Genomic DNA, 23782 nt, shown 5'->3' with positions numbered 1-23782 from the left:
CTTTACCGCTCCCTCATACTCCCCATGTGTCGCTTTACTGCTCCCTCATACTCCCCATGTGTCGCTTTACCACTCCCTCATACTCCCCATGTGTCGCTTTACCACTCCCTCATACTCCCCATGTGTCGCTTTACTGCTCCCTCATACTCCCCATGTGTCGCTTTACCACTCCCTCATACTCCCCATGTATCGCTTTACTGCTCCCTCATACTCCCCATGTGTCGCTTTACTGCTCCCTCATACTCCCCATGTGTCGCTTTACCGCTCCCTCATACGCCACGTCTCGCTTTACCACTCCCTCATACTCCGTGTCGCTTTACCGCTCCCTCATACTCCGCATTGTCGCTTTACCACTCCCTCATACTCCGCATGTCACTTGACCACTCCCTCATACTCCATGTGTCGCTTTACCACTCCCTCATACTCCCCATGTGTCGCTTTACCACTCCCTCATACTCCCCATGTGTCGCTTTACTGCTCCCTCATACTCCCCATGTGTCGCTTTACCACTCCCTCATACTCCCCACGTCTCGCTTTACCACTCCCTCATACTCCGCATGTCTCGCTTTACCACTCCCTCATACTCCCCATGTGTCGCTTTACCGCTCCCTCATACTCGACATGTGTCGCTTTACCGCTCCCTCATACTCCCCATGTGTCGCTTTACCGCTCCCTCATACTCCCAATGTGTCGCTTTACTGCTCCCTCATACTCCGTGTCGCTTTACCGCTCCCTCATACTCCGTGTCGCTTTACCGCTCCCTCATACTCCGCATGTCTCGCTTTACCACTCCCTCATACTCCCCATGTGTCGCTTTACCGCTCCCTCATACTCGACATGTGTCGCTTTACCGCTCCCTCATACTCCCCATGTGTCGCTTTACCGCTCCCTCATACTCCGTGTCGCTTTACCGCTCCCTCATACTCCGTGTCGCTTTACCACTCCCTCATACTCCGCATGTCTCGCTTTACCACTCCCTCATACTCCGCATGTCTCGCTTTACCGCTCCCTCATACTCCCCGTGTCGCTTTACCGCTCCCTCATATGCCGCATGTCTCGCTTTACCGCTCCCTCATACTCCCCGTGTCGCTTTACCGCTCCCACATACTCCGCATGTCGCTTTACCGCTCCCTCATACTCCCCGTGTCGCTTTACCACTCCCTCATACTCCGCATGTCTCGCTTTACCGCTCCCTCATACTCGACATGTCTCGCTTTACCGCTCCCTCATACTCGACATGTGTCGCTTTACCGCTCCCTCATACTTCCCATGTGTCGCTTTACCGCTCCCTCATACTCGACATGTGTCGCTTTACCGCTCCCTCATACTCTGTATGTGGCGCTTTACCGCTCCCTCATACTCCGCATGTGACACTTTACCGCTCCCTCATACTCCACGTGTTGATTTACCGCTCCCTCATACTCCATATGTGACGCTTTACCTCTCCCTCATACTCCGCATGTCTCGCTTTACCACTCCCTCATACTCCCCATGTGTCGCTTTACCGCTCCCTCATACTCTGCACATCAGACAAAGGAATGTGCACATGCGCACACACACACAGCCAGATTACTGACCACTGGTTCCGCCCATTTTCCTCTCAGAACCAATACACTGTATGATGGATGTGAGAGTAACAGTGACTGACAGATGACTTACATATGAGATCCCCGAAGGGTCGACCATGTAAAGTTGAGGTCCGTCGTCTTGGTCATAGGAGCCCAGTATGAAGCTGAGAAGAGAAACCAGACCAACGTTAATTCAGTCTCCATGGAGACACATCACCTCCTGACAGGGGTTACATCATTGGTGTGAATTGTTTTGTCTCATCCTTCTTAGTTAAACCTAGCCACTAACTGTTTACTACTAGTTGTTTACAATATGCAATTAGCCAACACTGGCTAGTTGGCTAAAATGCAGCTAGCTCACACATGGCTGGACGTCAGCCATGTGTGAGACCTGGGTGTAACATGCCTCAGAAGTCAGTTTCCGCTTCATTCCCAAAGAAGAAAATTTACAGCACTACTTTCATTAGAAATCAAAGATATATATACATATATATATATATATATATATTGCAGCGGGGGGGGGGGGGGCAACCCGGGAACCATCGCCAAAGCCGGGACGCGAACCTGTATTTCCTGCACCACAGGCGACGTTAACCAGTCTACTAAAGGGTCCAACCCGTTGGCCAAGGGCTACAGAGCCTATTCATCCGTGATCGTTACATTGCCCCCTTCCTTCGGGAAAGGCGTCCCCGGCCAGACTGTCACAGCCGAGGTGTGAACTTGGGCGTCCTACTTCTGACATGAATGTAGCGAATTCGGGGGGCAGCTCGGCCAGACCGTCACAGCTGGGACGCGAACTCGGATTTCCCGCACTGCGGGCGACAACGTTAACCAGTCGACTGAAGGGCCGACCCACTGGCCAAGGGCTACAGAGCCTATTCATCCGTGATCGTCACATTGCCCCCTTCCGTCGGGAAAGGGGTCCCCGGCCAGACCGCCAGTCAGGGCGCGAACTCGTGTATCCCACTTCTGACACCAATGTAGCAAATTCGGGGGCAGCTCGGCCGGACTATCAAACTCGTGTTTTCTGGCACTGCGGCACGCGAACTCGTGTTTTCCAGCCCCGCGGGCCACAATGTTAATCAGTCGACTAAAAGGTCTATTTATCCGTGCGGGTTACACTACTCCCGAAGGGGGGGGGGGTAGTGTAACGTTTTTTAGACACGTTAGCCCTTGGCTAATGGGTCGGACCCTTTAGTCGACTGGTCCCGGTCGTGACGGTCCGGTTGCCCCCCGAATTTGCTACATTGGTGTCAGAAGTGGGATGGTGAGACAGTGAGGTCGTCAGAAGCGCGTGTGCCCAGAGGTGTAAGGGAGCTGATATGCTGAAGTATGGGAACGCAATTCCTGAAAGAGGGGGGTAGTGTAACGTGCACAGATAAATAGACTCGCTTAGCCCTTGGCTAACAGGTCGGACCCCTTAGTCGACTGGTTAACGTTGTCGCCCGTGGTGCCGGAGAACACTAGTTCGCGTCCCGGCTGCGACGGTCTGGCCGAGCTGCCCCCGAATTCACTACTATATATATATATACTATATATATATATATATATATATATATATATATCTGTCTGTACTATATACCAAGTCCATCTTCATCTCAATACTGTACACCTGACATGTGATGGTATTCCTCAAATCAACTCTGATGCTCATGAGGTACGACCAGTAAGACACCAACACTTCATTCTGTCACTTCACTTTGAATCTAGCAACACACCAGCAGGGAGCAGCGTGGAGCTACTGTTCTCTATAGCGGTTTGTTGGCACAGGACACATAAGACAGCTGTTAGCCGTAGTGACCCCGCCACACAAGAGAGCCATGTTTATGTACAGTGTATGCAAGAAGCTCTGGGCATTACATCGATATCTGTTCACCCCGTAAGTCAGACGATCCTTCAACCTGTCAATCAAAATAAGACATGCCTACACTTTGGAGACTATGACTACACAAGGGGAAACTGGTGATAATGAATTTATTCAGTAAAAATACAGATTAAAACACATTACTGCACAATCAAGGTGCTTTTGTAACAATTTAAAATGAACTGAAATCTTCCCATTACCGCAGCTGACTCCATTAGACTCCACCATTGCAGGACATTTTTAAAATAAAGTTGTGAAAAAGAAAACATTTCTTCCTAAAATAGAAGAAAGTCCAATGGTAAGCTCAGCATTAAGCCAAAAACCATATTTTTAAGGGGTAGTCGTTAAAATAATACGAACTTTCCAAGACTAGATCCTCTGGATTTAATATTTTATGATAATTACATGTGAAGACAGGAAGCGAGAAACTCCATTTTAAATCTTAAGAGGTAAAGTGTGGAGAGACTGACCTGCAGCCAAACGGCCGGACGGCACTGTACAGGGTGTAAGCATGGACGTACATGGCCACTCTGTCTGACAGGTGCTACAAAACAGAAAGGACGTCCAAGAGGTCAGAGTTCATTCAGATTAAAAAAACACAGCCACTGTTTATTTATCACGCAGCAAAATGTACCCATAATGTACACACACACAGCTACACAATCATACTGTCTCTGTGTGGCTCTGTGTCCAAGTATGGGTGTGCGTGTGTTGTACCTTTAGGGGGATGTCGTGTCCGTAGTTTGATCTGAAGTTGGACGCCTCCTCTCTGGCCACCTCAGCAAGTGAGCGAGCGTCAGCCAGCAGTCCAGCAACAGCCTGAACACAGAAGTTATTAAGCAGACAACACTACAGCAGCCTGCAAGACAACACGAAGCCCTACTAACAACATACCATCAGGGATCATCAGCACCTGACATACTTTCATACTAGTACTACATGCTATACCCAAGCTACATATGTAAACCTGGAAGACCATGTTCTATCTGCCAAATACTGATGATGTCACTTGAGTCAGAAAACACCAGAATACACACTTTTCAACACTTAGCTGCAGTCCTAAATCTCCTGGTGTTACTGGACCAGTATGTGTCCTATGTAGGTGGTGGTGAGGTGAATCTCCTGGTGTTACTGGACCAGTGTGTCTCCTATGTAGGTGGTGGGTGAATCTCCTGGTGTTGCTGGACCAGTATGTGTCCTATGTAGGTGGTGGTGAGGTGAATCTCCTGCTGTTACTGGACCAGTGTGTCTCCTATGTAGGTGGTGGGTGAATCTCCTGGTGTTGCTGGACCAGTATGTGTCCTATGTAGATGGTGGTGGTGAGGTGAATCTCCTGGTGTTACTGGACCAGTGTGTGTCCTATGTAGTAGGTGGTGGTGAGGTGAATCTCCTGGTGTTGCTGGACCAGTATGTGTCCTATGTAGTAGGTGGTGGTGAGGTGAATCTCCTGGTGTTGCTGGACCAGTGTGTCCTATGTAGGTGGTGGTGAGGTGAATCTCTTGGTGTTGCTGGACCAGTGTGTGTCCTATGTAGGTGGTGGTGAGGTGAATCTCTTGGTGTTGCTGGACCAGTGTGTGTCCTATGTAGGTGGTGGTGAGGTGAATCTCTTGGTGTTGCTGGACCAGTGTGTGTCCTATGTAGGTGGTGGTGAGGTGAGTATCTGAGCTCCATTCAGAATGAATGACTCAGCAGGGCTGTTGTGTTGGAAACAAACATAAAACCTGGTGGAACCTGAGTTGTACTTATTGATGTAGTACTATGTGTTGGTGAAGGTCTTCTACCAGCTTGTTCTGTCATATCTGCTGTAAAACATGGTGGAACCTGAGTTGTACTTATTGATGCCGTACTATGTGTTGGTAAAGATCTTCTACCAGCTTGTTCTGTCATATCTGCTGGTTAGACACAACACCTTCACTTCTTCTTCACACTCAACACTACCTGGCTTCTTCTTCCTCATCTGGCTGCTAAGATGAAGATGAAAACACTGCACCCTGTCATTTATACTGGTGAAGTCCTACCACACACCAACCATCCACATCACATCCTGCTACAGTCTGTAGGATGTTGATGTTTGTGGATTAATGTATGTCAGCAGAATAATGAAGTATGTTGTGTGCTGATAGTAGCTTTAAATTACTTTTCCAAAGACTGAATCCCCAAGAAAAAAACAGAAGAGTAGAAGAGAATTCTATTTTGAATATGCCCTTCTCATGTGTTCTGTAGTTATTTTTTAAGGAGCTGTACATTGATGTTTTAATTTAAAAGGGCTATGTGTAAGAATTTCAGTTTAACACATTCATAAAGTTCTGAATGTGAAGAAATCACAGTTCTGACGACTCTCAATAGTCCAGGTAACTCAATCAGAGTTCTGATGTCTCTCAGTAGTCCAGGTAACTCAATCACAGTTCTGATGACTCTCAATAGTCCAGGTAACTCAATCACAGTTCTGATGTCTCTCAGTAGTCCAGGTAACTAAATCACAGTTCTGATGTCTCTCAGTAGTCCAGGTAACTCAATCACAGTTCTGATGTCTCTCAGAAGTCCAGGTAACTCAGTAACAGTTCTGATGACTCTCAATAGTCAAAGTAACTCAATCACACTTCTGATGTCTCTCAATAGTCAAGGTAACTCAATCACAGTTCTGATGACTCAATCGCAGTTCTGATGTCTCTCAATAGTCCAGGTAACTCAGTCACAGTTCTGATGACTCTCAATAGTCTAGGTAACTCAGTCACAGTTCTGATGTCTCTCAATAGTCCAGGTAACTCAGTCACAGTTCTGATGACTCTCAATAGTCCAGGTAACTCAATCACAGTTCTGATGACTCTCAATAGTCAAAGTAACTCAATCACAGTTCTGATGTCTCTCAGTAGTCCAGGTAACTCAATCACAGTTCTGATGTCTCTCAGTAGTCCAGGTAACTCAGTAACAGTTCTGATGACTCTCAATAGTCAAAGTAACTCAATCACACTTCTGATGTCTCTCAATAGTCAAGGTGACTCAATCACAGTTCTGATGACTCAATCACAGTTCTGATGTCTCTCAATAGTCCAGGTAACTCAATCACACTTCTGATGTCTCTCAATTGTCTAGGTAACTCAATCACAGTTCTGATGTCTCTCAATAGTCCAGGTAACTCAATCACAGTTCTGATGTCTCTCAATAGTCCAGGTAACTCAATCACAGTTCTGATGTCTCTCAATACTCCAGGTAACTCAGTAACAGTTCTGATGTCTCTCAATAGTCCAGGTAACCCAATAACAGTTCTGATGTCTCTCAATAGTCCAGGTAACTCAATCACAGTTCTGATGACTCTCAATAGTCCAGGTAACTCAATCACACTTATGATGTCTCTCAATAGTCCAGGTAACTCAATCACAGTTCTGATGTCTCTCAATAGTCCAGGTAACTCAATCACACTTCTAATGTCTCTCAATAGTCTAGGTAACTCAATCACAGTTCTGATGTCTCACAATAGTCCAGGTAACTCAATCACAGTTCTGATGACTCTCAATAGTCCAGGTAACTCAATCACACTTCTGATGTCTCTCAATAGTCCGGGTAACTCAATCACAGTTCTGATGTCTCTCAATAGTCCAGGTAACCCAATAACAGTTCTGATGTCTCTCAATAGTCCAGGTAACTCAATCACAGTTCTGATGTCTCTCAATAGTCCAGGTAACTCAATCACACTTCTGATGTCTCTCAATAGTCCAGGTATTCAATCACAGTTCTGATGTCTCACAATAGTCCAGGTAACTCAATCACAGTTCTGATGTCTCTCAATAGTCCAGGTAACTCAACAACAGTTCTGATGTCTCTCAATAGTCCAGGTAACTCAATTACAGTTCTGATGTCTCTCAATAGTCCAGGTAACTCAATCACAGTTCTCATGTCTCTCAGTAGTCCAGGTAACTCAATCACACTTCTGATGTCTCTCAGTCATCCAGGTAACTCAATCACAGTTCTGATGTCTCTCAGTCGTCCAGGTAACTCAATCACAGTTCTGATGTCTCTCAATAGTTCAGGTAACTAAACAACAGTTCTGATGTCTCTCAATAGTCCAGGTAACTCAACAACAGTTCTGATGTCTCTCAATAGTCCAGGTAACTCAATCACAGTTCTGATGACTCTCAATAGTCCAGGTAACTCAATCACATTTCTGATGTCTCTCAATAGTCCAGGTAACTCAATCACACTTCTAATGTCTCTCAATAGTCTAGGTAACTCAATCACAGTTCTGATGTCTCTCAATAGTCCCGGTAACTCAATCACAGTTCTGATGTCTCTCAATAATCCAGGTAACTCAATCACAGTTCTGATGTCTCACAATAGTCCCGGTAACTCAATCACAGTTCCGATGTCTCTCAATAGTCCAGGTAACTCAATCACAGTTCTGATGTCTCACAATAGTCCAGGTAACTCAATCACACAAGGTTGAATCAGTTCATCTGGACACAACGTTTAAAGACAGACACGCTGATGTCTCTCAATAGTCCAGGTATTCAATCACACTTCTGATGTCTCTCAATAGTCCAGGTAACTCAATCACAGTTCTGATGTCTCTCAATAGTCCAGGTAACTCAATAACAGTTCTGATGTCTCTCAATAGTCCAGGTAACTCAATTACAGTTCTGATGTCTCTCAATAGTCCGGGTAATTCAATCACAGTTCTGATGTCTCTCAATAGTCCAGGTAACTCAATCACACAAGGTTGAATCAGTTCATCTGGACACAACGTTTAAAGACAGACACGTTTCATCATCATCTAAGTGACCTCTTCAGTCTCACCTGACTGCAGGTGTCCCACCCTTATAAACAATACACTGTCTCACCTGACTGCAGGTGTCCCCACCCTTATAAACAATAGTGTCTCACCTGACTGCAGTGTTCCCCACCCTTATAAACAATACAGTGTCCTCACCTGACTGCAGGTGTCCCACCCTTAAAAAACAATACAGTATCTCATCTGACTACCGGTGTCCCCACCCTTATACACAATAGTGTCCTTACCTGACTGCAGGTGTTCCACCCTTATCAACAATACAGTGTCTCACCTGACTGCAGGTGTCCCACCCTTATAAACAATAGTATCCTCACCTGACTGCAGGTGCCCCACCCTTATAAACAATACAGCGTTTCACCTGACTGCAGGTGTCTCCACCCTTATAAATAGTACAGTGTCTAATGAGCGAAACCAACAACCAGTTTCATATGCAAATTGCCATGACCATGCTGTTTTTGGTTGTGGGGATAGTGAATCAGAAAGTGCGGTGGATTAGCAAGGAGGAAGAGGACAGCTATGACGAGGATGAAGAGTAGAAAGACTGGTGAGTGGTGAGACTGAAGAGGTCACTTAGATTAGCGGTGAAACGTTTCTCTCAATAAATGTTGTGTCCAGATGAAATGATTCAACTTTCTGTGAAGAGCTCGGTGTCCTACGATGCACAGTACACACAGTGCCTGGTTTTTAGCTAGCCATGTGTTCAGTATCAGAGTCCTGCTGGAATAAATCAACATTTTTACATGTGACCTACAGCTCTCCAACAACTTCCATCTCTGAAACCAGTGAAATGCCAAATAGCTGTTTACATCAGAGCAGCTACGGCCCACTACTGAACACTGCTTCTTACTCGCCAAATTTTAACCACTGCTATCACTTCACCACACCATCCAAGTACATTTCCAGATGAAGACTGAGTAGTACAAAGCCTTTCTGGAAAGCTGAACTTCCAGAACATCGGAGACGTTCAGATTACCACATGACATCCCAGCCTAAAAAAATCATACTTAACTAGAAAAAAAATTGAAAGATTTATGTCCTCACAAAACAAAAATGAAGACTGACTTCACATCACGTAAGAATCTTAGATCAAGAAAATGAGCATCAATCATCAACTAATCAATAGTTAACATGTAGTTTTACTCTAGCAACAACCTGTTTATAACAAAGAACCAACCATCAGCTGGAGGTATAGATAGGTGCAAATACAAGCATAGGGAGGTGTAGAAGTTGGAGTGTAAGTGTGGGATAAAGTGCATGACATACCATGCCGACATGTCTGTCGATGTTGAAGATACGTTTGTTGGAGCCGTCCTCGTACAGTTTAGACAGAACTAACTTCTCCACCCCGAAGACGACTCCGTCCTTACAGCGGATTCCTATGGCTGTGCTGCAGACAAATCACACTCACTCAGACAGCTGACACAAACACACGTAATCTCATTCTCAACCCAGTTAACTATCATATAAAACACCGGACTGCTGGCTTGACCAGGTCAGGGGAACAGGTACATATGACACTGGGGGCACTCAGTGTTGGCGTTATGGGCGGGCCTTGGGGGTCCTGGCCAGTCCAATAAGGTCACTGCGCCCCGTCAGCGGAATTCACTCCCTGACAAAAAAATAAAACTAAAATACTTTTACAGTTATAAGTACAATTAATTCATACAATTTGGTAATTGAAGACTGTAATGCAAAATAAAGCCCAAACCGTGATAGTTTACATTTAGGAAACAATTTCCTACTAAAAATAACAACCCCCTGCCTAGCCAATTAAAAACAACTACCATATCCGCATTGTATGACCAAGGTTGAACTTAGTTACATAGTGACGTTAGGTAGCCAGCACTAATGTGGACATTTTCTTGGCGGTAAACAAAGCTAAAATTTAGCAATGTGCAAAACTTAACCATCATTCACGTAATATGGACATAAGAAAGTGGTTTAGAACAGCTCCCACATCAGTAATAAGTAGGGGCAGTGCTAGCTTTTGAGCATGGTCTCCCTCGAAACTTGTGAAACGAATGGAAAGAAATTACGTTGAGGAGATTCTATCCTCACAGTTAGCAACTCCAACTGTTCTAGTGGTGAGTTCATGAATCCACTTACGCACTTTGGAACAATGTCTCTCTTGCTTTGTACACTGTGCTATAAAGAGTGGTATTGTTTTATAATTGTGGCTACGTTTCTGGATGAGCATGCATAAGGTTATATAATTATGCATACCGATTGTTGATGTAGCTGAAAAGATGTTGTTTATTCTTTAATTTGTCATATAACCTGTGAAGGGGGTAGCCCAATGTATAGGTTTATCCGTTTATGTAGAATTGCCTCTTGCAGTACTGTTGTTCTGGGTAATTCTACTTCCTCGATGGCTCAGTTGAGTTGTGGTGTCCCTCAAGGCTCAGTTCTTGGCCCCCTTCTGTTTTCTATATACATGCTGCTTCTTGGCCAGGTTATTAAAAATCATGAGATGTTTTGCCATTTTTATGCCAATGACACTCAGTTATACACATCTTTACGTACGCTCAATGCCACTGAAACCCACAGATCCTAGTGGCCTAGCATATTTTACAAATTGCCTCTCTGATATTAAATCTTCAATGTCCCAAAATTGTCTCAAATTTAATGATGGTAAATGTGAGGTCATTCTGTTTGGTCACCCCCAAATTACATCAGCCCTTTTGGTACTAATCTTGAAAGTCTGTCAGGTAGTCTAAGGCAGGCTGCTAGGAATCTTGGGGTAATATTCGATGCTAACCTTGGTTTTGATAATCAAATCAAACATGTTGTTCAGTCATGCTTTCTCAAGCTCAAGCTAATCTCCAAAATTAGGTACTTTTCATCAATTGCTGATCTACAAAAAGTTGTACATGCTTGTATCTGTTCTCGGCTCGACTATTGTAATGCACTTTATTCTGGTACCAGCAAGGGCTCCCTCCACAGTCTGCACTTGGTACAAAACGCCGCAGCTCGGCTCATTACTGGGGCAGAGGCATGACCGTATCACTCCTGTGTTTGCCTCCCTACACTCACTACCTGTTACATTTCGAATTGATTTTAAAATTGTATTGCTCACTTTAAGGCTTTAAATGGTCTTGCTCCAACATATATTTCCAATTTATTGACCTGGTATATGCCCTCTTGACCATTAAGGTCTGCAGATGGAGCCCTGCTGGTAATTCCCAGGTCATGGTTTGTCACAAAGGGTGATCAGGCTTTTGTTGTTAGAGCCCCCACACTATGGAACACTCTTCCTGTTGAACTAAGACAAACCAACCCTCTAGCTTCTTTTAAATCTCGTCTTCAACTTTTATTGTGAAAGCTTTTACAAATGTTTGATATTTGTTTTTCTTTATTTATGCTGGTTTTATTTTTACTCTTGCTTATTCTTATTTTTACCTTGTCTTGTTTTATTTATTTGTAAAGGCTTTTGTAACATTGTTTTAGAAAAGTGCTATATAAATAAGTTATCATTATTATAATAATAATTATTATTGTTATTATTGTATTAAATGCAAATTATTTAAAAGATTTCTCCCTACGCATCTTAAGTTTATAATCTCTGGTTTTGTGGATGCAGTGCGTGCACACAAGTGACAGTACGTATGTACACCCCTCTGTCATAGTTCATTTCTTTCATGAAACATTATACACTAAATAAAACCTGTGTGAGGTGAACAAAATGCCCCCTGTCAAAGTTGATTGCTCGTCTGTTCCTTATGCTCTGGCGCCAACCCCGGGGGCACTGCCTGCTGACTCCAGCATCGAAAAGAGACAAGACATGTTCCACAGGTGGAGCGATGCTGAGGGTCTCACCTGCTATTTTCTACGGCCTTCATGGCGTACTCCACCTGGAAGACTCTGCCGTCAGGAGAGAAGGTGGAGGCTGACAAGTCATACTGAGAGGAGAGAGATATCGATAGAGGGAAGGGTGGAGAGAATAACAAAGAGGGAAAAACGTAAGACTTGCAGACACCAACGAATACACACATATTAAGATCCTGAGATGTAATGGGCACTCAGAAACTGAAGTAGAAACCATGATACCGCAGGCTCACGTTATACTATACAAACCATCACATTCACCCCTACAGGTCATCTTCCAAACACTAACAACGCCTTTTTCGTTTACGACAATTAAACCAAACGCTTTCATACTTTCGATTTGTCTTAACCTAGCCTAACCTAGCCTAACCTAGCCTAGCCTAGCTTAGCAAGCTAACTAGCCTGGGCTCGCTGTGACTCAGCAGCGCTGGTAAGCAGCGCGCCGCTAGCAGCCACAAGTTCAAACCAAACAGTTCAACATCGTTTTGCTTTTCAGCTCCAGATATTCAGCGTCACGTTTCCACACGCACACTCACCCCCGTCCCAATAGAACTCATTCTGACGGAGGATTACGACTCTTCCTAGGCGCTCAGACCGGCGTGTCAGTCACCCACCAACGAAGGAGACGCTGACTCTGTGGTCTGTCTGTCCGTCAGTCAGTCTGTCCGTCGGCAGCGCCCCCTGTTGGACAAACGTCTCAGTGAGCGGAAATGGACCATTTGGATTGATTTTATTTCGAACATGCTAAAATAACAAATAAAATACACAGGCAGGAATACAGATGGAAATAATAGTGAACTTATTTTGCAAACTCTCTGTAACAACACAAGTAATAACTGGACCATGTTGGAAAAGGGTGTAGGATGTAGTAAAGGACTTTTCTGCTCCTACCCCTTTCTTATACTTTATCAATCAAATCAGACCAAACCAAAACTTTCAAGACAAAACAAAAGTGGAAAAAAAGAAAAGAAATGCCAATGCATAGAGATCAACATAAACGAAACAACAGCACAAATCAAGCAGGGCACCTTACACGTCGTGTATCATGTCCCGTTAGTCCAGTCCACCGGAAATGCTCCACCGACTCTTATTTTATAATTTCTACAACTCGTTTGTATATACTAGCTTTTAAGTATCTTTAGGATTTTAGTCTATAGACATGTGCGATTGCAAAGACCTCCAGGACGTAATAGCCGATACTTTCGAGTGCTATGTTGGCGAGTGAATTACAGGAGACGAACGAACCGTTATTTAACTTTATTTAGCAACATCTAGCTTCCACCCAACTTCCTGTCCTCGCGCTGCTCGTTCTTCTTCGGTCCCCTTCTAGCAGTCCCTCTCCGCCACCCATCGCCCCACAGTGCCACCCAGTGGCAATGGATGTAGCGTCAACAAACACAACAGAGTGCCACAGATCATTTAACTGAGAAGAGCATTTTTAAATGAAGACTATAATACACTGCTCAAAAAAATAAAGGGAACACCTAAAAACACAATATAGACCTCGATGAATGAAATATTTCAGCTGAAAATCTTTATTTATTAGACAGAGGAATGTGTTTAGAGCAAAATAACCTAAGAATGATCAATGGAAATCAAAATCATTAGCCCATTAAGGTCTGGATTCAGAATCATACTCAAAATCAAAGTGGAAAATGAGAACATAGGCTGATCCAACTTCTGTGGAAATTCTTCAAGACGGTTCAAAATGAGGCTCAGTAGTGTGTGTGGCCTCCACGTGCCTGTATGCACTCCCTACAACGTCTGGGCATGCTCCTGATGAGACGACGGATGGTCTCCTGAGGGATCTCCTCCCAGACCTGGATCAGGGCATCGGTCAACTCCTGGACAGTCTGTGGTGCGACATCGCGTTGGCGGATGGTACGAGACATGATGTCCCAGAGGTGCTCGATTGGATTCAGGTCTGGGGAACGTGCAGGCCAGTCCATAGCATCAATGCCCTCGACATACAGGAACCGCTGACACACTCTGGCCACATGAGGACGAGCATTGTCATGCATGAGCAGGAACCCAGGGCCCACTGCACCAGCATATGGTCTGACAAGGGGTCTGAGGATCTCATCCTGGTACCTAATGGCAGTCATGGTACCTCTGGCTAGCACGTAGAGGTCTGTGCGGCCCTTCAAGGATATGCCTCCCCCAGACCATCACTGACCCACCGCCAAACCGGTCATGCTGGAGGATGTTGCAGGCAGCAGAACGTTCTCCACAGCGTCTCCAGACTCTCTCACGTCTGTCACATGTGTTCAGTGTGAACCTGCTCTCATCTGTGAAGAGCACAGGGCGCCAATGGCCAATCTGCCAACCAAGATGTTCTCTGGCAAAGGTCAATCGGGCTGCACGGTGTTGGGCTGTGAGCACAGGCCCCAATTGTGGACGTGGGGCCCTCATACCATCCTCATGCATTCTGTTTCTCACTGTTTGAGCAGAAACCTGCACATTAGTGGCCTGTTGAAGGTCGTTTTGTAGGGCTCCGGCAGCGCTCCTCCTGTTCCTCCTTGCACAAAGGACCAGATAGCGGTCCTGCTGCGGGGTTGTTGTCCTCCTGCGGCCCCCTCCACGTCTCCTGGTGTACTGGCCTGTCTCCTGGTACCTCCTCCATGCTCTGGACACTGTGCTGGGAGACACATCAAGTCTTCTTGCCCCAGCATGCATTGATGTGCCATCCTGGATGAGCTGCACTACCTGAACAACTTCTGTAGGTTGCAGATACCGCCTCATGCCACCTCTAGTGGTGAGGGCACTAGCAAAATGAAAAACTAACCAAAGATCGGCCAGAAAAGATGAGGACAGGCAAATGGTCTGTGGCCACCACCTGCAAATCCATTCCTTCTATAGGGGTTGTCTTGCAAATTGTCTAATTTCCACCTGGTGGAAATTAGACAATTTACCAACAGGTGAAATTGATTCACAAATCAGTGTTGCTTCATAACTGGACAGGTTGATATCTCAAAAGTGTGATTGACTTGGAGCTACATTGCATTGCTTATGTGTTCCCTTTATTTTTTTGGGCAGTGTATATGATGGATAACATTTATTCTGGCTTCTTGAATCTTCTTCTTTCGGCTTGTACCCTGTTTCTCGGGGGTCGCCACAGCGGATTTTATAGTTTTCATCGGTACCATGTGATGGCACAGCACCAAGGTTGTCGCCCTTAACCCGGGCCTCGACCGACTTGGCGTGGATCCGGTGTGGACTTGTCAGTCCACATACTGATTTGGCAAAACGATAGGTGGGATGTCCTTGCTGACACAACCACTAAGCAAATGGACGGGGCACAGGTAAAGCTTCTTCAGTGACAGACCAATCCCGTAGGACTGCTGCTTGATATGTCTGAATACTTTGAGTTCATCACGGACGTCTTTATTACGTTTACATGTCTACCGAGCGTTAGACCGGCATCAGCACCCGCTCAGTTCTACAGCATGGCAGCTGGCTGGGCAAAAGGAGCATGACGGCAACGCATCCATTAAATTACTACGTGGAGGTACCCAAATATTTGATATGAAACGTCCATTCTTACAACAGCCAGCTTCATATTTATTTTAGTAGATGATGTGACTTCTGTCTGCCCTGTCTGCTTTCCCTGGGCTGTCATTCAAATGAACGCTTTACAGTCAATCAATCCAACCATGCTGTACATACTGCACTCTACATGTTGTATATGGTACTGCACTCTACATGTTGTATATAGTACTGCACTCTACATGTTGTATATGGTACTGCACCCTACATGTTGTATATAGTACTGCACTCTACATCTTGCATATAGTACTGCACCCTACATGTTGCATATAGTACTGCACCCTACATGTTGCATATAGTACTGCACCCTACATGTTGTATATAGTACTGCACTCTACATGTTGTATATAGTACTGCACCCTACATGTTGTATATAGTACGGCACTCTACATCTTGTATATAGTACTGCACCCTACATGTTGTATATAGTACTGCACTCTACATGTTGTATATAGTACTGCACCCTACATGTTGTATATAGTACGGCACTCTACATCTTGTATATAGTACTGCACCCTACATGTTGCATATAGTACTGCACCCTACATCTTGTATATAGTACTGCACCCTACATCTTGTATATAGTACTGCACCCTACATCTTGTATATAGTACTGCACCCTACATGTTGTATATAGTACTGCACTCTACATGTTGTATATAGTACTGCACTCTACATGTTGTATATGGTACTGCACCCTACATGTTGTATATAGTACTGCACTCTACATGTTGTATATGGTACTGCACCCTACATGTTGTATATAGTACTGCACTCTACATGTTGTATTTGGTACTGCACCCTACATGTTGTATATAGTACTGCACTCTACATGTTGTATATAGTACTGCACCCTACATCTTGCATATAGTACTCCACCCTACATGTTGCATATAGTACTGCACCCTACATCTTGTATATAGTACTGCACCCTACATGTTGTATATAGTACTGCACTCTACATGTTGTATATAGTACTGCACTCTACATGTTGTATATAGTACTGCACCCTACATGTTGTATATAGTACTGCACCCTACATGTTGTATATAGTACTGCACCCTACATGTTGCATATAGTACTGCACTATACATGTTGTATATAGTACTGCACTATACATGTTGTATATAGTACTGCACTGTACATGTTGTATATAGTACTGCACTGTACATGTTGTATATAGTACTGTACATGTTGTATATAGTACTGCACTGTACATCTTGTATATAGTACTGCACTGTACATCTTGTATATAGTACTGCACTCTACATCTTGTATATAGTACTGCACTGTACATGTTGTATATAGTACTGTACATGTTGTATATAGTACTGCACTCTACATGTTGTATATAGTACTGCACTCTACATGTTGTATATAGTACTGCACTATACATGTTGTATATGTGTATGCTGTACTGTACATGTTGTGTATGCTGTACTGTACATGTTGTGTATACTGTACTGTACATGTTGTATCTATTGTACCGTACATGTTATATATAATTTACTATACAGTGCTGCTTGAAAGTTTGTGAACCCTCCAGACAGGGTCACTGTTTTTGTAAAAAAACATTAAAATCAGCTTATTACACATACATCCAAATCCCAATTTGTAAAGCACACCTTCCAAATAATGGACACACACACAAAAAGAGATATATTTTAATTATTTAATCCAACAAAGGTGGTTTATTTCACAAAAGCTGAAAATTTAACATGTGCAAAAGTATGTGAACCCTTGTATTAGTAGCTTGTGGCTCCTCCTTTTGCAGCCATTACTTCTACCAAATGTCTTCTGTAACCACTAACCAGTCTCTCACATCTGCTTATGGGACTTTTTGCCCACTCCTCCTTGCAGAACTCAGCCAGTTGAGAGAGGTTGGAGGGACATCTGGTATGTACCAACTTCTTCAGGTCTCGCCACAACATTTCAATTGGATTAAGGTCCGGACTTTGACTGGGCCAATCCAGAGTACGAATCCTCTTTCTCTGAAGCCATTCCTTTGTAGCTTTGCTGGAATGCTTTGGGTAATTGTCTTGTTGCATAATCCATTTTCGTCCCAGCTTCAACTCCCTGACTGATGGCAGGAGATTCTGGTCAAGAATTTGTTGATATGCCGGAGAATTCATGGTTCCTTGGATAATACGGAGTCGTCCAGGTCCAGAAGCAGAAAAGCAGCCCCAGACCTTCACATTTGCACCACCATGCTTCACTGTTGGGAGGAGGTTCTTTTCTTCATATGCAGTGTTGGCTTTTCTCCAAACATGTTGGTTTTGATTGTGACCAAATAATTCTATTTTGGACTCGTCTGTCCAGAGAATGGACTTCCAGAAGGCCTCTGGTTTGTCCAAGTGCTCCCTGGCAAGGTTGAAATGGGCAGCTTTGTTCTTTTTTGAGAGCAGAGGCTTCCTTCTAGCAACCCTCCCATGAATGTCATGGCTATTCAGTTTCCGTCTGATTGTAGACGCATGCACATTTGTCCCAGATGCTACCAGAGAGGTCTGCAACTCTCTAGAGGTGATGTGTGGGTTGGCCTTTACCTGATTTATTATTTTTCTGGTGCTTCTGGGTGATAGTTCTGATGGGCGTCCACTTCTAGGCAGAGTTGCTGTCATGTTGAAGGCCCTCCATTTGTACATTATTTGTCTTCCAGTGGATGGATGGAGCTGGAATCTCTTGGAGATGGTCTTATATCCCTCCCCAGACTGATGGGCTGTCACTACCCTCTTCTTCATGTCCTCGCATATCTCCTTTGCTCTCGGCATTGTTGATTTGTATGGGACCACAGTGGTTTGGTTGGTTTCCTCTCTCTTTTAATTAGTGCAGGCCAAACCCTTTCCCAAGGATGTCTCATTTCATTGGTCTGCTTAAATGATTAATTAAGCACCCAAATGTGTTTCACCCGAGTCTGTTACCTGCTTGACTGAACCAATGCAGCTGGGGGTTCACTTACTTTTGCACATACACTAATTCCATGTTTCATGTAGTTTTTGGGCTACTTAAACAAGTCCCACTAAACACAAGTACCTGCAACTGATAAACATACATCTGACATTTCATACATAGAAACTGGTGATGATAGAATAAGAAAATCATGGTAAAACGACAGAAAACTCTAAACTGCTCAAGGGGTTCACATACTTTCAAGCAGCACTGTACATGTGGTATCTATTGTACTGTACATGTTGTATATCAAGTACTGTACATGTATCTATTGTACTGTACATGTTGTATATCCTGTACTGTACATGTATCTATTGTACTGTACACGTTGCATATACTGCACTGTACATGTTGTATATACTGTACTGTACATGTTGTATATCAAGTACTGTACATGTATCTATTGTACTGTACACGTTGCATATACTGCACTGTACATGTTGTATATACTGTACTGTACATGTTGTATATCAAGTACTGTACATGCATCTATTGTACTGTACACGTTGCATATACTGCACTGTACATGTTGTATATACTGTACTGTACATGTTGTATATCAAGTACTGTACATGCATCTATTGTACTGTACACATTGCATATACTGCACTGTACATGTTGTATATACTGTACTGTACATGTTGTATATCAAGTACTGTACATGCATCTATTGTACTGTACATGTTATATATCAAGTACTGTACATGTATCTATTGTACTGTACATGTTGTATATCCTGTACTGTACACGTTGCATATACTGCACTGTACATGTTGTATATACTGTACTGTACATGTTGTATATACTGTACTGTACATTGTGTATACTGTACTGTACATGTTGTATATGCTGTACTGTACAAGTTGTATTTACGGTACTGTACATGTTGTAGATACGGTACTGTAGATGTTGTATACACTGTACTGCACATGCTGTATATCTTGTACTGTACATGTTGTATATACGGTACTGTACATGCTGTATACTGTACTGTACATTTTGTATATACGGTACTGTAGATGTTGTATACACTGTACTGCACATGCTGTATATCTTGTACTGTACATGTTGTATATACGGTACTGTACATGTTGTATATACGGTACTGTAGATGTTGTATACACTGTACTGCACATGCTGTATATCTTGTACCGTACATGTTGCATATGTTGTACTGTACATGTTGTGTATGCTGTACTGTACATGTTGCATATGTTGTACTGTACATGCTGTATACACTGTACTGCACATGTTGTATACACTGTACTGCACATGCTGTATATCTTGTACTGTACATGTTGTATATACGGTACTGTACATGCTGTATACTGTACTGTACATGTTGTATATCCTGTACTGTACATGTTGTATATGTTGTACTGTACATGTTGTGTATGCTGTACTGTACATGTTGTATATACTGTACATGTTGTATATCCTGTATTGTACATGTTGTATGTACTGTACATGTTGTACTGTACATGTTGTGTATACTGTACTGTACATGTTGTACTGTACATGTTGTGTATACTGTACTGTACATGTTGTATGTACTGTACATGTTGTATATGTTGTACTGTACATGTTGTGTATGTTGTACTGTACATGTATATGGTGTACTGTACATGTTGTGTATGCTGTACTGAACATGTTGCATATGTTGTACTGTACATGTTGTGTATGCTGTACTGTACATGTTGCATATGTTGTACTGTACATGTTGTGTATGCTGTACTGTACATGTTGCATATGTTGTACTGTACATGTTGTGTATGCTGTACTGTACATGTTGTGTATGCTGTACTGTACATGTTGTGTATGTTGTACTGTACATGTTGTGTATGCTATACTGTACATGTGTATGTTGTACTGTACATGTTGTGTATGCTGTACTGTACATTGTGTATGCTGTACTGTACATGTTGTGTATGTATACTGGTACACTCTCTCATGTCCATGTACCTCAGGCGTGTACATCAGTAAGCTGCTAACGTGTGTTGCAGCATGTCTGATACTATATTCTCTGCACCTCACCACCTCACCACCTCACCCCCTCACCACCTCACCACCTCACCCCCTCACCACCTCACCCCCTCCTGTATTGTCAGTCCTTGTGTGTATATGTGGCGGTTGTCGTGTTGTTATGCTATGTAAGTACACTGAGAGCCGCCACAGCAGAGCCACATGCCATGTGGTGTACACGGCATGGCCAGTGAACATGGTTCTGGATGAACATGGCTCTGGATGAACATGGCTCTGGATGAACATGGCTCTGGATGAACAAGGCTCTGGGTGAACATGGCTCTGGATGAACATGGCTCTGGGTGAACAAGGCTCTGGGTGAACCTGGCTCTGGGTGAACCTGGCTCTGGATGAACATGGCTCTGGATGAACCTGGCTCTGGGTGAACATGGCTCTGGATGAACATGGCTCTGGGTGAACAAGGCTCTGGATGAACCTGGCTCTGGATGAACCTGGCTCTGGATGAACATGGCTCTGGATGAACATGGCTCTGGGTGAACAAGGCTCTGGATGAACCTGGCTCTGGATGAACCTGGCTCTGGATGAACATGGCTCTGGGTGAACATGGCTCTGGGTGAACATGGCTCTGGGTGAACATGGCTCTGGATGAACCTGGCTCTGGGTGAACATGGCTCTGGGTGAACCTGGCTCTGGGTGAACATGGCTCTGGATGAACCTGGCTCTGGGTGAACATGGCTCTGGGTGAACCTGGCTCTGGATGAACATGGCTCTGGATGAACCTGGCTCTGGATGAACCTGGCTCTGGGTGAACATGGCTCTGGGTGAACAAGGCTCTGGGTGAACATGGCTCTGGATGAACATGGCTCTGGATGAACCTGGCTCTGGATGAACCTGGCTCTGGGTGAACAAGGCTCTGGATGAACCTGGCTCTGGGTGAACAAGGCTCTGGGTGAACATGGCTCTGGGTGAACATGGCTCTGGGTGAACCTGGCTCTGGATGAACCTGGCTCTGGGTGAACATGGCTCTGGATGAATCTGGCTCTGGGTGAACATGGCTCTGGATGAACCTGGCTCTGGGTGAACATGGCTCTGGATGAACCTGGCTCTGGATGAACATGGCTCTGGATGAATCTGGCTCTGGATGAACATGGCTCTGGATGAACATGGCTCTGGATGAACATGGCTCTGGGTGAACAAGGCTCTGGGTGAACATGGCTCTGGGTGAACATGGCTCTGGGTGAACATGGCTCTGGGTGAACAAGGCTCTGGGTGAACATGGCTCTGGATGAACATGACTCTGGGTGAACATGGCTCTGGGTGAACATGGCTCTGGATGAACATGACTCTGGGTGAACATGGCTCTGGATGAACCTGGCTCTGGATGAACATGGCTCTGGATGAACATGGCTCTGGATGAACATGGCTCTGGGTGAACAAGGCTCTGGGTGAACATGGCTCTGGGTGAACATGGCTCTGGATGAACCTGGCTCTGGGTGAACATGGCTCTGGATGAACCTGGCTCTGGGTGAACATGGCTCTGGATGAACATGACTCTGGGTGAACATGGCTCTGGATGAACCTGGCTCTGGGTGAACCTGGCTCTGGGTGAACAAGGCTCTGGGTGAACATGGCTCTGGATGAACATGGCTGTGGTTGTGAGGTGTGAGGTCATGCCTCGCAGAGTCCCTGCCTCCACCTGCCTCCACCTGCAGGACCCGCCTCCTTCTGCTAAATGTAGACGTGGTCTCAACTTTTCCACATCACTGAGAAACTGACAAGCACGCAGCAGGAAGGCCAACTCAGCCCAGCCTCCCCAGAAAACGTTACACAGGACGTATTTAAGAAAGTCCATTCGTTTTATTCAGCCTTGATATGCCCACTGGACACAGTGGGCGTGATGGACGGCTGGTCTCCGGCAGACGGAGTTGGTGTGTAGTTGGCATTGAGCACTGCAGAGGAGACCAGGATCCATCCACACTCCTCCAGCATCACACGTGTTGAGAGAAGCCACAGCCGGTGGACCATTTCATCTTCCTCCGGGATGTGTGTTTATTCTACGTTGCCACTGTGGCTCGTTTCAGCACGTGTGCGTCTGACGGCGTGGGAGCTTTGGTCACATCAGTGAAAAACATTCATATACAGTTACAAAACAAGCGCGCCTGCGTCTGTGCTGCTCGTTACAGTAACGACAGGAGCATCATAAGGCAAACATACTGAAGCCTGACTCTGGAATGACAGATCTGTAGAAACCCAGTGGAGGGAACAAGAGCAGAGCAACACAACACAACACAACACAACACAACACAGGTTGGTGAGGGAACAGTGATCAGCAGTGGTACAAACATGTACAAGGCTGTTTTAGTGACAATACACTTTTAATGATGGTAGCAACCCGCCGGACTCACAAGGCAACAGAGCAGCATCACAGAGAAGCTTCCACACACTAAAGGCCTTCCACGTTACACAACAGAGAGAAGAGAAAAGAAGATGAAGACAAACCCAAAGTGACAGACTATGTTGGCTAAACGTTCAGTTCACTACTGCTGTATGGACACCAGCAACGAGCGGAGACACAGCCCAGAACCAGTTCGGCAGACCGATTCTGACTTCCATCCCATGCCGTCCGGGTGTATCCAGGAAGTGGTGGAGCAGAAGACATGCTTCTGTGCTGCCAAGGCAAACACGTCCTCATGTCAGCTGCTCCGCCCGGCACCTTCAACCACTGCCCTCCATCTTAGAACCTAGGCTAGACTTGGACCACGCCAAATGGGAAAAGACCAGAACCTTCAAGTGTACTCCTGCACTGGGTCGCTCCCATGCCAGGGCACTTCCAGAAGGTACTGGTACCAGAACATAATAGCTCCACTATAAGTAGAGCACAGTACTGGTACCAGAACATAACAGGTCCAGTAGAGCACAGTACTGATACCAGAACATAATAGCTCCACTATAAGTAGAGCACAGTACTGGTACCAGAACATAACAGGTCCAGTAGAGCACAGTACTGGTACCAGAACATAATAGCTCCACTATAAGTAGAGCACAGTACTGGTACCAGAACATAACAGGTCCAGTAGAGCACAGTACTGATACCAGAACATAATAGCTCCACTATAAGTAGAGCACAGTACTGGTACCAGAACATAACAGGTCCAGTAGAGCACAGTACTGATAGCAGAACATAATAGCTCCACTATAAGTAGAGCACAGTACTGGTACCAGAACATAACAGGTCCAGTATAAGTAGAGCACAGTACTGGTACC

At 44.8% G+C, this 23782-nt stretch overlaps 1 protein-coding gene across 2 annotated transcripts in view; it reads right to left on the bottom strand.

Annotated features, from left to right (window-relative positions):
• psma3 (proteasome 20S subunit alpha 3) overlaps positions 1–13338 on the bottom strand; it is a 31985-nt gene extending 18647 nt beyond the window's left edge. The window contains exons 1-7 of one of the 2 annotated variants that reach the window (XM_056295781.1): positions 13072–13338; positions 12580–12724; positions 12035–12117; positions 9482–9605; positions 4150–4251; positions 3903–3976; positions 1660–1732 (exon numbers count right to left, since the gene is read on the bottom strand). In XM_056295781.1, the coding sequence (XP_056151756.1) occupies positions 1660–1732; positions 3903–3976; positions 4150–4251; positions 9482–9605; positions 12035–12117; positions 12580–12600 (477 nt within the window). In that variant the 5' untranslated portion in view covers positions 12601–12724; positions 13072–13338. The remainder of the gene's footprint in view (positions 1–1659; positions 1733–3902; positions 3977–4149; positions 4252–9481; positions 9606–12034; positions 12118–12579; positions 12725–13071) is intronic. The other variant, XM_056295782.1, reaches the window with a different exon arrangement.
• Between the last annotated feature and the right edge of the window lie 10444 nt (positions 13339–23782).

This window comes from Lampris incognitus, chromosome 16, assembly GCF_029633865.1.
Source record: "Lampris incognitus isolate fLamInc1 chromosome 16, fLamInc1.hap2, whole genome shotgun sequence".
NCBI classification, from domain to species: Eukaryota; Metazoa; Chordata; class Actinopteri; order Lampriformes; family Lampridae; genus Lampris; species Lampris incognitus.
Note: the sequence above shows the minus strand (reverse complement) of the source record. Positions and strands in the feature narration are given on the sequence as shown.